Here is a 14,104-nt window from a genome sequence, read left to right as displayed (position 1 = left end):
GGAGACAAAAGTGCTGGAGAAACCTTCTGGGTTTCAGCCTGAAACGTTGCCCATTTCCTTCGCCCCATAGATGCTGCCGCACCCACCCGCTGAGTTTCTCCAGCACTTTTGTCTACCTTCGATTTTCCAGCATCTGCAGTTCCTTCTTAAAAAAGGTAGACTGGGAGTTAGGGCATTAATCCTTAGCATATAAGAGGTCTGTTCAAGAGTCTGATAACAGAGGGGAAGAAGCTGCCCTTGAATCTGGTGTTGTTAGCTTTCAAGCTTTTGTATCTTGTGCCCGAGGGTACAAGAGGGAATGACTGGGCTGTGAGTGGTCCTTGTTTATGTTAGCTGAGGCGAGGTGTGAGGTGTAGATGGAGTTGGTGGGGGCTGATCTACATGATGGACTGAGCCATGCACAAACTCTCTGTAATGTCCTGCAGACAGTCTGAAGACGACCCAAAACGACATCCATTCCTTCTCTCCAGAAATGCTGCCTGTCCCGCTGAGTTACTAAAGCATTTTATGTCTATCTTATGGGCAGAGTAGCTGCTGTACCAAGTTATGATATATCCTGATAGGATGCTTTATGTGGTGAATCTATAGACGCTGGCAAGAGTCATTGAAGACATGCTGAATTTCCATCATCTTTGAGGATAACGTGCTTAATTTTAACTTTATTACCACATTTCCACAACTAACCACTCACCACCACACCAACCATGGATGCCACACCAATAGTCACTCTGTCCACAAGGATACAGGCCCCTGTAGCCTCTATACTGATGGCAATATCTCGTGTACCAAAATTGGCAAGACCGTAATGTACCGTCCTGAAGGTTAACTCTCGCGCATGAGGGCTGGCATCTTGCACGCTGGCAAGGAACGTCACGGGTGAGCGTGTGTGCGGTAGATTGGACGGCGATCCGGACGTGGCCGGACTCAGTCTGAAAGACTGCCAGCCGCTTTGTGTGTCACGATGTTTCAAGTTCAAAGTTAATTAGTAGATTACCGATAAATTGCTTTCTCCGTTGTGGTTATTGTTCTGGGCAATACGTAACGTTCACCATGCCTCCAGCCATTACTAACTTCCCATACTTTCCACATAAGCAGGTAACATTTTTACAAACATTGTTTTAGAATGAGTGTTGGATCATTTTTAAGAATCACGGTTAAAATCCACTTACTCTGATAAGGCAACAATAATATAAAGGAACACTCACGGGTATCCAAGGAACAGGAGATTCAGCACAGAATGATTTCTAAAAAGATTAACAAGCGTCCAGCACAAAACCCAGCCGCACATCGTGAGGAGTACCAAGCGAGCCACTATCACCAAAGTGTATCGCACCACAGAGGTTGCACTGGTTTGGGATGCCTGTAAGAAAAATGTACACTAATTGAGACGAGTCAAAATATAGATCCTGGAGGTCAACATGAGATCAAGGAGCAGTCTAAGGATCATGTTGGGGACAGTTTGAAGCTAGATGCCAGTTTCTATTCAGACTCACGTACACCATGCTGGTGGACACAAGCATGATAACGTAGTAGTGATACACTACTCAGGTGAGGTGCAATTACCAAGAAGTCAGTGAATAACTGTCTTTAAACCTGACTAAAAGCAACAAAGACACAAAGTGCTGGGGTAACTCAGCGTGTCTCTGGAGTATGTGTTCCCCAGAATTGCTGCCTGACTACAGGACATTGTGTCTTTTACAATAAACCAGCATCCGCAGTGCCGCACGTCTAAATGTATCCGCACCTAGTTGCCCACAGCTAAAATAATCACATTTCTCATGAATGGCTGACATAATAGTTTATGAAGGACCAGATTTACAGCCAAATCACACACATGCAAACACACACACAAAAAATAGCAACTAGCCTCACTAGTTTTGGAGGTGTTAGCTGCTTTTAGAATGTCTTCAAAGCTACTGCCATTCTTGAAAATCAGCCCAAAGGCGGGAGATAAATCACAACTGAAAGCATGTATCTCCGACAGCTCCAAAACATCAGCTACATTTTTATTGGTAAAGAACTTCAGAAGGATTCAACTTTAGCAATCTTACAATTAGACGCACTGAAAAAATGGCAAGTTAAATCCAGGTCATTGATTGTGCTTGAAGTATCACAAATAAAAGGCAGCGATAAAATCCAGACATGCCATTGAAAGTTCACTCACTACATCACTAAATGCTGAAAGTCTACTCACTCGCTTGTATCAGGCTGTATGAAGACAGCAGCATTTGATCAGCATTGCTGCCTCACGCGAGGCCACGTCATGTTGTTCTACATGCTGTCACAGGTACCAGCTTCTATTGAGGCAGGCGATGCACACTGGCACAAAGCAGCTTGAAAGATGCAATTAATTTTTCAGAGACTCTACTCACCTCTGAAATGAGAGTCCACACCAGTCTTCGGGCCAGCATTATGGTAATAAATGCTGCCAGGTGATAGTCAATCAAATGAAAGTTCTACAAGAAAGAACAATTATATGTTAAGTAAAACATTTGTTTAAGAAGGAACTGCAGATGCTGGAAAATCGAAGGAAGACAAAAATGCTGGATAAACTCAGCGGGTGAGGCAGCATCTATGGAGCGAAGGAAATAGGCAACAAGAAAGGAAGATGCGGAGACAGTGGGCTTAGGGAGAGCTGGGAAGAAACCTCATTGTTTCCAGCTCCAGTTCCCGACCCCCCCAGTTCGGATCCAACCCTGAAAAGCTACATCGACGACTGCATTGGTGCCACCTCCTGCACCCACACAACTCACTTACTTCATCCACTTCACCACTAACTTCCATCCTGCACTCAAAAACACCTGGACCATTTCCGACCTTTCCCTACCGTTTCTAGACCTCACTATCTCCATCGCAGGTGGTAGACTACTGACCGACATCCACTATAATCCCACTAACTCCCATGGCTATCTCGACTACACTTCTTCCCACCCTATTTCCTGTAAGGACTCCATCCTCTACTCCCAATTTCTCCGTCTACACCGCATCTGCACCGAGGATGAGGTGTTCCACACCAGGGCATCGGAGATGTCCTTATTCTTCAGGGAACGGGGGTTCCCCTCTTCTACTATAGGTGAAGCTCTCACCAGGGTCTATTCTATTCCCCGTGACTCTGCTCTCACTCCCCATCTCCCCCACTCGTAACAAGGGCAGAATCCCCTAGTCCTCACCTTCCACCCTACCAGCCGTCACATACAGCAAATAATCCTCCGACATTTTCGCCACCTCCAACGGGATCCCACTACTGGCCACATCTTCCCATCTCCTCCCCTCTGCTTTCCGCAGAGACCGCTCCCTCCGTAACTCCCTGGTCAATTTGTCCCTTCCCACCCAAACCGCCCCCTCTCCTGGTACATTCCCTTGCAACCGCAGGAAATGCTACACTTGTCGCTTTACCTCCCTCCTTGACTCCATTCAAGGACCCAAGCAGTATTCCCAGGTGCGACAGAGGCTCACCTGCACCTCTTCCAACCTCATCTATTGCATCCGCTGCTCTAGGTGTCAACTGGTCTACATCGGTGAGACCAAGCACAGGCTTGGCGATCGCTTCGGCAAACACCTCCGCTCAGTTTGCATTAACCAACCTGATCTACCGGTGGCTCAGCACTTCAACTCCCCCTCCCATTCTGAATCCAACCTTTCTGTCCTGGGCCTCTTCCATGGCCAGAGTGAGGCCCACCGAAATTTGGAGGAGCAGCACCTCATATTTTGCTGGGTAGTTTACACCCCAGCTGTATGAACATTGACTTCTCCAATTTCAGGTAGTCCCGGCTTTCTTCTCCCCTTCCCAGCTCTCTCCCCCAAGTCCTGCCTCTTCCTGTCTTCTTATCCCCCCCCCCCCCCCCCCCCCCCACTCACACATCAGCCTGAAGAAGGGTCTCGGCCCGAAACTTTGCCTCTTAAGTAAAACATCTATTTTTTGTCTGTTGTGCGTAGTTTCTTCCATCACGTACATCCATGAGTTACTCCAGCACTTTGTATCATTGAGTCTTGGCCCAACTTGCCTATCTACATTAGTCCCACCTATCTGCGTTTGGCCCACATCCCTCAAAACTTGTCCGTTCCATGTACCTGCCTGTTTCTTACGCATAATACCTGCCCCAACTACCTCCCGTGGCAGCTCGTTCCATAAACCCACCGCCTTTTTCACGAAAAAGTTAGCCCAGATTCTTATTAAATATCCCCCCCCCCCCCCCCCCCCCCCCCCCCCCCTCACCTTAAACCTATATCCTCTGGTTCTCTTACCCGGGGCAAGAGACACTGTGCATCTACTGGATCTATTCCTCTCATGATATTGTACACCTCTATAAAATCATCCCTCATCCTCTTGCACTCCAAGGAATAAAGAATAGGCTTGCTCAACCTCTTCCCGTAGCTCAGAACCTCGAATCCTGGCAACCACCTCAAGTGGCTTTGATACTTGATAAATTTAAAGACACTAGGCTCCATTCACAAAATAACCATGGGCCCCCTAAGGGAAAGCTCTATTCAGGACATCAAGTACATGCATGTAAACAGGAACTGCTGTTGGAGGTATTTGATTCACTAGTTCTTCTGCATTTTACAAGTTAATTTACGCAATAGACGCAGAGAATGGTGTGAATACTCAGCAGACCAGGCAGCACCTGTGGATCGAGAGACAGTTCACATTTCAGCTCGAAGACTCTTCATGACTGCGGGTGGATCAACAGCAAGTAATAGGGGTTTTGGATCCGAAAGGTTATCTCTGTCTCCCATTACGCAGGTGCTGCCTGACCCGCTGAGTGCTTCAAGCTCTGCATGCTTAGGCATGCAGGTGCAGCAGGCAGTGAAGAAAGCAAATGGTATGTTAGCATTCATAGCAAAAGGATTTGAGTATAGGAGCAGGGAGGTTCTACTGCAGTTGTACAGGGTCTTGGTGAGACCACACCTTGAGTACTGCGTACAGTTTTGGTCTCCTAATCTGAGGAAGGACATTCTTGCCATAGAGGGAGTACAGAGAAGGTTCACCAGACTGATTCCTGGGATGTCAGGACTTTCATATGAAGAAATACTGAATAGACTCGGCTTGTACTCGCTAGAATTTAGAAGATTGAGAGGGGATCTTATAGAAACTTACAAAATTCTTAAGGAGTTGGACAGGCTAGATGCAGGAAGATTGTTCCCGATGTTGGGGAAGTCCAGAACAAGGGGTCACAGTTTAAGGATAAAGGGGAAATCTTTTAGGACTGAGATGAGAAAAACATTTTTTATAACAGAGAGTGGTGAATCTCTGGAATTCTCTGCCACAGAAGGTAGTTGAGGCCAGTTCATTGGCTATATTTAGGAGGGAGTTAGATGTGGCCCTTGTGGCTAAAGGGATCAAGGGGTATGGAGAGAAAGCAGGTACAGGATACTGAGTTGGATGATCAGCCATGATCATATTGAATGGCAGTGCAGGCTCGAATGGCCGAATGGCCTACTCCTGCACCTATTTTCTATGTTTCTATGTTTTTGTGTTTTTATTTCAGTTCCCAGCATCCATAGATTTTCTAATTTTTATTGGTTATTTAAATTATACAATCCCACTATCAAGTGCCGTTCCAATGTAGAATTTGACAGTCATTGTTGGATGCAACCAATAACCAAATTCATCTCCTTTGGAGAGACATTAGCTTGGATGCTGTAGGATCAGTATGGGTAGAACTGCGAAATAGCCAAGGGCAGAAAACGCTCGTTGGGAGTTGTGTATAGTCCACCAAACAGCAATCGTGAGGTTAGGGATAGCATCAAACAGGAAATTAGGGACGCGTGTAGCAAAGGTACAGCAGTTATCATGGGTGGCTTTAATATACATTTTTATTGGGCTAACCAAATTTGTAACAACACGGAGGAGGATTTCCTGGAGTGTATACGGGATGATTTTCTAACCCAATATGCAGAGGAACCAACTGGAGGGCAGGGCATCCTAGACTGGGTGTTGTGAAATGAGGAAGGATTAGTTAGCAATCTTGTTGTGCAAAGCCCCTTGGGCAACAGTGACCATAATATGGTGGAATTCTGCATTAAGATGGAGAGTGACACGGTTAATTCAAAGACGAGGGTCCTGAACATAAAGAAAGCAGACTTTGATGGTATGAGATGGGAATTAGCTTGGATAGACGGGCAAATGATAATTAAAGGGTTGAGGGTGGATATGAAATGGCAAAGATTTAAAGATCGCATGGATGAATTACAACAATCGTTCATCCCCGTCTGGCATAAAAATAAAACAGGGAAGGGGGCACAACCGTGGCTAATAGTCGGGAAACGGGAATAGTCCCCGAGGATTGGCATACTGCGCATGTTGTTCCATTGTTTAAAAAGGGTTCTAAGAGTAAACTTAGCAATTATAGACCTGTTAGTTTGACTTCAGTGGTGGGCAAATTAATGGAAAAGATACTCAGAGATAATATATATAAGCATCTGGATAAACAGGGTCTAATTAGGAACACTCAACATGGATTTGTGCCTGGAAGGTCATGTTTGACTAATCTTCTTGAATTTTTTGAAGAGGTTACTAGGGAAATTGACGAGGGTAAAGCAGTGGATGTTGTCTATATGGACTTTAGTAAGGCCTTTGACAAGGTTCCTCATGGAAGGTTGGTTAAGAAGGTTCAACTGTTGGGTATAAATGCAGGAGTAGCAAGATGGATTCAACAGTGGCTAAATGGGAAACGTCAGAGGGTAATGGTGGATGGCTGTTTGTCGGGTTGGAGGCAGGTGACTAGTGGGGTGCCTCAGGGATCTGTGTTGGGTCCTTTGTTGTTTGTCATGTACATCAATGATCTGGATGAAGGTGTGGTAAATTGGATTAGTAAGTATGCAGATGATATCAAGATAGGGGGTGTTATGGATAATGAAGAGGATTTCCAAAGTCTACAGAGTGATTTAGGCCATTTGGAAGAATGGGCTGAAAGATGGCAGATGGAGTTTAATACTGATAAATGTTCGGCACGGACTTGTAGGGCCGAGATGGCCTGCTTCCGTGTTGTAATTGTTATATGGTTATATGGTTAAATGTGAGGTGCTACACCTTGGCAGGACAAATCAAAATAGGACATACATGGTAAATGGTAGGGAATTGAAGAATGCGGTTGAACAGAGGGATCTGGGAATAACCGTGCATAGTTCCTTGAAGGTGGAATCTCATATAGTCAGGGTGGTAAAGAAAGCTTTTGGTATGCTAGCCTTTATAAATCAGAGCATTGAGTATAGAAGCTGGGATGTAATGTTAAAATTGTACAAGGCATTGGTGAGACCAAATCTGGAGTATGGTGTACAATTTTGGTCGCCCAATTATAGGAAGGATGTCAACAAAATAGAGAGTACAGAGGAGATTTACTAGAATGTTTCCTGGGTTTCAACAACTAAGTTACAGAGAAAGGTTGAATAAGTTAGGTCTTTATTCTCTGGAGCGCAGAAGGTTAAGGGGGGACTTGATAGAGGTCTTTAAAATGATGAGAGGGATAGACAGAGTTGATGTGGACAAGCTTTTCCCTTTGAGAATAGGGAAGATTCAAACAAGAGGACATGACTTCAGAATTAATGGACAGAAGTTTAGGGGTAACATGAGGGGGAATTTCTTTACTCAGAGAGTGGTAGCGGTGTGGAACGAGCTTCCAGTGGAAGTGGTGGAGGCAGGTTTGTTGGTATTATTTAAAAATAAATTGGATAGGCATATGGATGAGAAGGGAATGGAGGGTTATGGTATGAGTGCAGGCAGGTGGGGCTAAGGGAAAATAATTGTTCGGCATGGACTTGTAGGGCCGAGATGGCCTGTTTCCGTGCTGTAATTGTTATATGGTTATAATGAGGGAAATTAGGGATAGTGTTAAATCCAAGGAAGAGGCATATAAATTGGCCAGAGGAAGCAACAAATCAGAGGACTGGGAGAAATTTAGAATTCAACAGAGAATGACAAAGGGGTTAATTAAGAGGGGGGAAAATAGAGCATTTGTGGAAAATAAGGCTTGCGGGGAATATAAAAACTGACTGTAAAAGCTTCAATGGATATGCGAAGAGGAAAAGATTAGTGAACACAAATGTAGGTCCCTTACAGTCAGAAACAGGTGAATTTATAATGGGAAACAAGGAATAGGCTGACCAATGGCAAGTAATTTGGTTCTGTCTTCACTAAGAAAGACACAAACAATCTCCCAGAAATACAAGGGGACTGAGGATCTCGTGGGAGCAAGGAACTGAAGGGAATCTACATTAGTCAGAAAATGGTGTTAGGTAAACTGTTGGGACTGAGTGCATGTCGTCACAAGTGATGTCGGGAAGAAGAGGAAAGAGATTCTGCAGCGTGACTTTAGAGAGCTTGGAAGAAGGCTGAAAAGCAGGACCTCCAGGGTGGTTATCTCCGGTTTGCTTCCAGTTACTCGTGCTGGTGAGGGCAGGAATAGGGAGATATGGGATTTGAATGTGTGGCTGAGGAACTGGGGCAGGGGGCAGGGATTTAGATTTTAGGACCACTGGGTTCCGTTTTGGGGTAAGGGTGAATTGTACAAAAGGAACGGGTTGCACCTTAACAAGCGGGGTACCAGCATTCCGGCAGGCAGGTTTGCCAACGCTACACGGGTGGGTTTAAACTAGATAGCGAGGGGGGGGGAAGAGACAAATTGGAAATACAAGGATGGAGTTAAAGAGAAAGAGAGGAAAAGAAGAGTTAAGAAAGACACCAGAATTAACGGGGCAGTAAGCTGCTCACGAAGAGATAGGAGAATATGGCCAAGCGAAAATAGGAATCAATGGAAAGATGAGGTGAGTAATGGATTAAAAGTATTATAATACGAAGTATAAGAAATAAAGTGGATGAGCTTGAGGCTCTGTTAGAGATTGGTAGATATGACATTGTGGGGATTACAGAGACATGGCTGCAGGATCGGGACAAGGAACTGAATATTCAGGGTTGTACATCCTATAGAAAGGACAGGCAGGTGGGCAGAGGAAGTGGGGTAGCTCTGTTGGTGTGGGATGAAATTCAGTCCCTTGAGTGGGGTGACATAGGGACTGACGAGTCACTGTGGATAGAATTGAAGAATTGTAAAGGTAAGAAGACACTAATGGGAGTTATCTGCAGGCCCCCAAACAGTAGCCTGGATATAGGGTGTAAATTGCAGCTGGAATTAAAATTGACATGTAACAAAGATAATGCCACTGTGGTTATGGGAGATTTCAATATGCAGGTTGACTGGGAAAATCAGGTTGGTTTCGGACACTAAGAAAGGGAGTTTGTAGAGTGCCTCTGAGTTGGTTCTTAAAGCAGCTTGTACTGGAGCCTACCAGAGAGAAGGAAATTCTAGATTTCATGTTGTCTAATGAACCAGATTTAATCAGGGAATTCAAGGTAAAGAAACCGCTAGGAGGTAGTGACCATAATATAATAAATTTTAATCTGCAATTTGAGAGGGAGACGGTTAAATCATAAGTGTCAGTGTTGCAGTTTGAACAAAGGTGACAATGAAGGCATGAGAGATGAGCTGGCCAAGGCCAAGGACTGGAAAAGGAACAGGAATGACTGTGGAACGACAATGGCAGGAATTTCTGGGCATAATCCAGAAGATGCAGGATTATTACATTCCAAAGAGGAAGAAAGATTCTAAGGGGAGTAAGAGGCAATCATGGCTGACAAGGGAAGTTAGGGATAGAATAAATCTAAAAGAAAGTGTATAACATAGCAAAGAGTAGCGGGAAGACAGAGGATTAGTGAACTTTCAAAGGACAACAGAAGTAACAAAATGTGCAATACGGGGTGAAAAGATGAAGTATGAGTGTAGCCTGGCCAAGAATATAAAGGAAGTAAAAGCTTCTTTAGGTGAAATTATTATGGGGAACAAGGAAATGGCAGATGAGTTGAACAGGTACTTTGGTTCTGTATTCACCAAGGAAGACACAGACAATCTCCCAGATGTACTAGAGTACAGAGGATCTAGGGAGACAGAGGAACTGAAAGAAATTTGCATTAGACGAGAAATAGTATTGGATAGACTGATGGGAGTGAAGGCTGATAAATCCCCAGGGCCTGATGGTCTGCATCCCAGGGTACTCAAGGAGGTGGCTCTAGAAATAGTGGACGCATTGGTGATCATTTTACAATGTTCTATAGATTCAGGATCAGTTCCTGCGGAACAGTAGCTAATGTTATCCCACTTTTCAAGAAAGGGGCGAGAGAGAAAACGGGATATTATAGACCAGTTAGCCCGACATCAGTGGTGTGGAAGATCCTGGAGTCAATTATTAAAGAAGTAATAACGGCACATTTGGATAGCAGTAAAAGGATTGGTCCAAGTCAGCATAGATTTATCAAGGGGAAATCATGCTTGATTAATCTTCTGGATTTTTTTGAGGATGTGACAAGTAAAATGGATGAAGGGGAGCCAGTGGATGTAGTGTATCTGTACTTTCAGAAAGCCTTTCATAAGGTCCCACACAGGAGATAGTGGGCAAAATTAGAGCACATGGTATTGGGAGTAGGGTATTGACATGGATAGAGAATTGGTTGGTAGACAGGAAACAAAGAGTAGGAATAAACGGGTCCCCGTCAGAATGGCAGGCAGTAGCGAGTGGTGCCACAAGGCTCGTTGCTGGGGCCGCAATTATTTACAATATATATTAATGATTTAGATGATGGCATTAAAAGTAACACGGGCAAATTTGCAATGACACAAAGCTGGGTGGCAGTGTGAACTGTGAAGAGGATGCTAGGTTGCAGGGTGCCTAGGACAGGTTGAGTGAGTGGGCAGATGCATGGCAGATGCAGTATTATGTAGATAAATGTGAAGTGGTAAGAACTTTGGTGGCAAGAACAAGGAGGCAGATTATTATCTCAATGGTGTCAGATTAGGAAAAAGGGAAGTGCAATGAGACCTGGGCATCCTTGTACACCAGTCACTGAAAGTAAACATGCAGGTACAGCAGGCACTGAAGAAAGCTAATGGCATGTTGGCCTTCAAAACGAGAGGATTTGAGTATAGGAGTAAAGAGGCCTTCTGCAGTTGTACATGGTCCTGGTGAGACCACATCTGGAGTATTCTGTGTAGATTTGGTCTCCTAATTTGAGGAAGAACATCCTTGCCATTGAGGTAATACAGCGGAGGCTCACAAGGATGGCGGGACTGTCATACGAGGAAAGATTGGAAAGACCGGGCTGACTGGGATTGTATTCACTGGAATTTAAAATGATGAGAAGGATTCTTATAGAAACGTATAAAGGACTAGACAAGCTAGACGCAGGAAAAATGTTCCCAAATGTTGGGGGAGTCCAGAACCAGGGGCCACAGTCTTAGAATAAATTGGAGGCCATTTAAAACTGAGACGAGAAAAAACTTTTTCACCCAGAGAATTGTGAATTTGTAGAATTCTCTGCTACAGAAAGCAGTAGAGGCCAATTCACTAGGTGATTTTAACAGAGAGATTGATAGAGCTCTAGGGGATAGTGGAATCAAGGGATATGGGGAGAAGGTAGACACAGGTTACAGATTGTTAATGATCAGCCATGATCACAATAAATGGTGGTGCTGGCTCGAAGGGCCAAATAGCCGCCTCCTGCATCAATTTTCTATGTTTCTTTGCTTCTATGAATGGAGGTGCTGGCTCGATGGGCCGAATGGCCTACTCCTGCATTCATTTTCTGTTTCTATCTGTAAATTAGCTGGGCAGAAGCACCAATTGTAACCGCTGCAGTATCAACTGTAGCCACAACCCCACTGCAATTTGCAGTGGGCTGCACGTTGTTGTAATTCTATAAAAGAGTTGCTCACCAGTGAGGTAGAAGCTGCAGGATGAAGGTATGGGAACCACCAGACTGTTTTGTAAATGTTGATGTACTGAACGATCAGGGCCATCAACAAGTAAATGAAGAAGAGTAGCTCAAAGACAAGGCACCCGTCTGTGGGCAGCTCAGGAATGCAGCAGTGGCGAACCGGCTCGGGGGTAATCAAGGCAGTAATGGGAGGAGCAGACAAACCAATGGCAGTACCGTTCCTGAAAAAAACAACGCGAGCATTAGAGGAATATGGACTAACCAACATTAAACAAAGTCATTCACATCAGCATCATGAATTTCATTAAAAAAAAAGTACAATGCACTTTAAAATTTTTCATTAAAAATATCTCATTAGGGCTTTAGCACTCTCTGATCTGAATGGGTAGACTGCAATATCAACACATTACTACCAAGTTTACAGTACACAAAAATGCTGGAGAAACTCAGCGGGTGCAGCAGCATCTATGAGCGAAGGAAATAGGCAAAGTTTTGGGCCGAAACCCTTCTTCAGACCAAAACGTTGCCTATTTCCTTCACTCCATAGATGCTGCTGCACCCACTGAGTTTCTCCAGCATTTTTGTATACCTTCGATTTTCCAGCAGATGCAGTTCCTTCTTAAACACTACCAAGTTTACCACTGATACGTGTGTTTAGAACAGATGGCCAAATGGTCCTGACTCAAAACGTCACCTATTCATGTTGGCCTGAGACGCTGCCTGACCCGCTGAGTTAATCCAGCACTCTGTGTCTTCTTTGGTCAACCTCAAAGTCTAGTGAAACTGAGAGCAAGCGTTGATCCACAGAATCTTGTCATTGGCAGGATGACCAGTCACTGCTAGTTCGAAGAACCTGTCATATCGCATTACACCAATAGCATTAACCACTCAGTCAACTCAAGCCACTGATTTCTGACACATCAAAACATTTCTGTTATGTCTCCCCAACACCTCTTTCAATATATCGACGATGGTACACATGTAGATTAAGGTGGATGGCAACATATTAAAAACCCAACTGAAACGCTTAGAAACTTCTGAAATAACATTGTGGAACTGTGGCTGTGTGTGGAGTTGGGTTTAAATCCCTTCATCTGTTTAGTATTGTCATATGTACAAAGGTACAGTGAAAAGCTTTTTTGGTTGCATGTTATCCAGCCAACTGAAAAACTATACATGATTACAATCAGGTCATTCACAGTTTACAGGTACAGGATAAAGGGAATAACGTCTAGTACAAGATAATGTCAGAAAAAGTCAGATTAAAGATAGTCCAAGGGTCTCCAACGAGGTAGATAGTAGATCAGCACTGCTCTCCAGTTGGCGATAAGATGGGTCACCAACCTATGCCTGATAACAGCCGGGAAGAAACTGTAAAGTTTTGGAATTCAATCTTTATTTAATATCTGGAATTTGGAAAAACACCAACCTTTCTTAACTGTCTGTAACAATAATCACAAAACATGCTGCATCATCTCAATACCCGCACTACTGTCCTTCAGTGAGAGAAATACCTAGTGTGGCTCCAATGCCACTTCATATGGTGCACTCAAGTGCCCAGTGAAAGAGCTGGAGCAAGCTATGCTCACAGCTGCACTCAAACAGAATCAGACCAGAACCACCACCTGGCATGGACCTGGGAACTTGAATCAGCCACAGCAAAGACATTCCTAGCCCAGCCACCTGGCAAAGTTCTCTTCACAAATGTGTGGGGCTGGTGTCTACATTCAGAGAGCCGGCTCACAGGCTAAGTAAGCAGTAGGCTGGCATTAGTATACAGACAGTAGCATACCTCACAGGCAATTCCTGTGATTAATAGATAACCAATCGTGGCATAGAAAGGTAGACAGTCAGAATATGTTTTCCCAAGATAGAAAAATCGAATACTACTGGGCATAGGATTAAGGTGAGAGGGCAATGTTTAAAGATGTGCGGGACAAGTGTAAAATAAATCTTTACACAGAGGGTGGTGAGTGCTGGAATGCGCTGCGGGTTGAAACAGATACATTAGTGGCATTTAAAAGACTTTTGGATAGGCACATGGATATGCAGGGGATGGTGGGATATGGATTTTGGGCATGAGGATACGTGGCGAGAGCTGTATAATATCACAAGGGAAATAGTCAGGGCGAACATAGAGTCTGTTACCCAGGGTTTGGGAATCAAGAACCAGAACACTTAAGGGCCTGTTCAACTTAGGCGATTTTTTTGGCAACTGTCAGTCGTAGCAGGTCACCGAAAAGCGGCGACTGAACCCCCCCCCCATGACAATGTCTACGACAAGCTACGACAACCTACCACCTAGTCAACATCAAGCTACGGCAAGCTATCGACAACCGA

General features: G+C 44.4%; 1 protein-coding gene across 1 annotated transcript in view; it reads right to left on the bottom strand.

The window, feature by feature from the left end:
* tmem39a (transmembrane protein 39A) overlaps positions 1–14,104 on the bottom strand; it is a 56,375-nt gene that overhangs the window by 19,848 nt on the left and 22,423 nt on the right. Inside the window, exons 3-5 of the mRNA XM_055644265.1 lie at positions 11,763–11,985; positions 2,373–2,456; positions 1,206–1,360 (exon numbers count right to left, since the gene is read on the bottom strand). Coding sequence (XP_055500240.1) covers positions 1,206–1,360; positions 2,373–2,456; positions 11,763–11,985 — 462 coding nt within the window. The remainder of the gene's footprint in view (positions 1–1,205; positions 1,361–2,372; positions 2,457–11,762; positions 11,986–14,104) is intronic.

The sequence above is a fragment of the Leucoraja erinacea genome, chromosome 13 (assembly GCF_028641065.1).
Source record: "Leucoraja erinacea ecotype New England chromosome 13, Leri_hhj_1, whole genome shotgun sequence".
Lineage (NCBI taxonomy): Eukaryota > Metazoa > Chordata > Chondrichthyes > Rajiformes > Rajidae > Leucoraja > Leucoraja erinaceus.
Note: the sequence above shows the minus strand (reverse complement) of the source record. Positions and strands in the feature narration are given on the sequence as shown.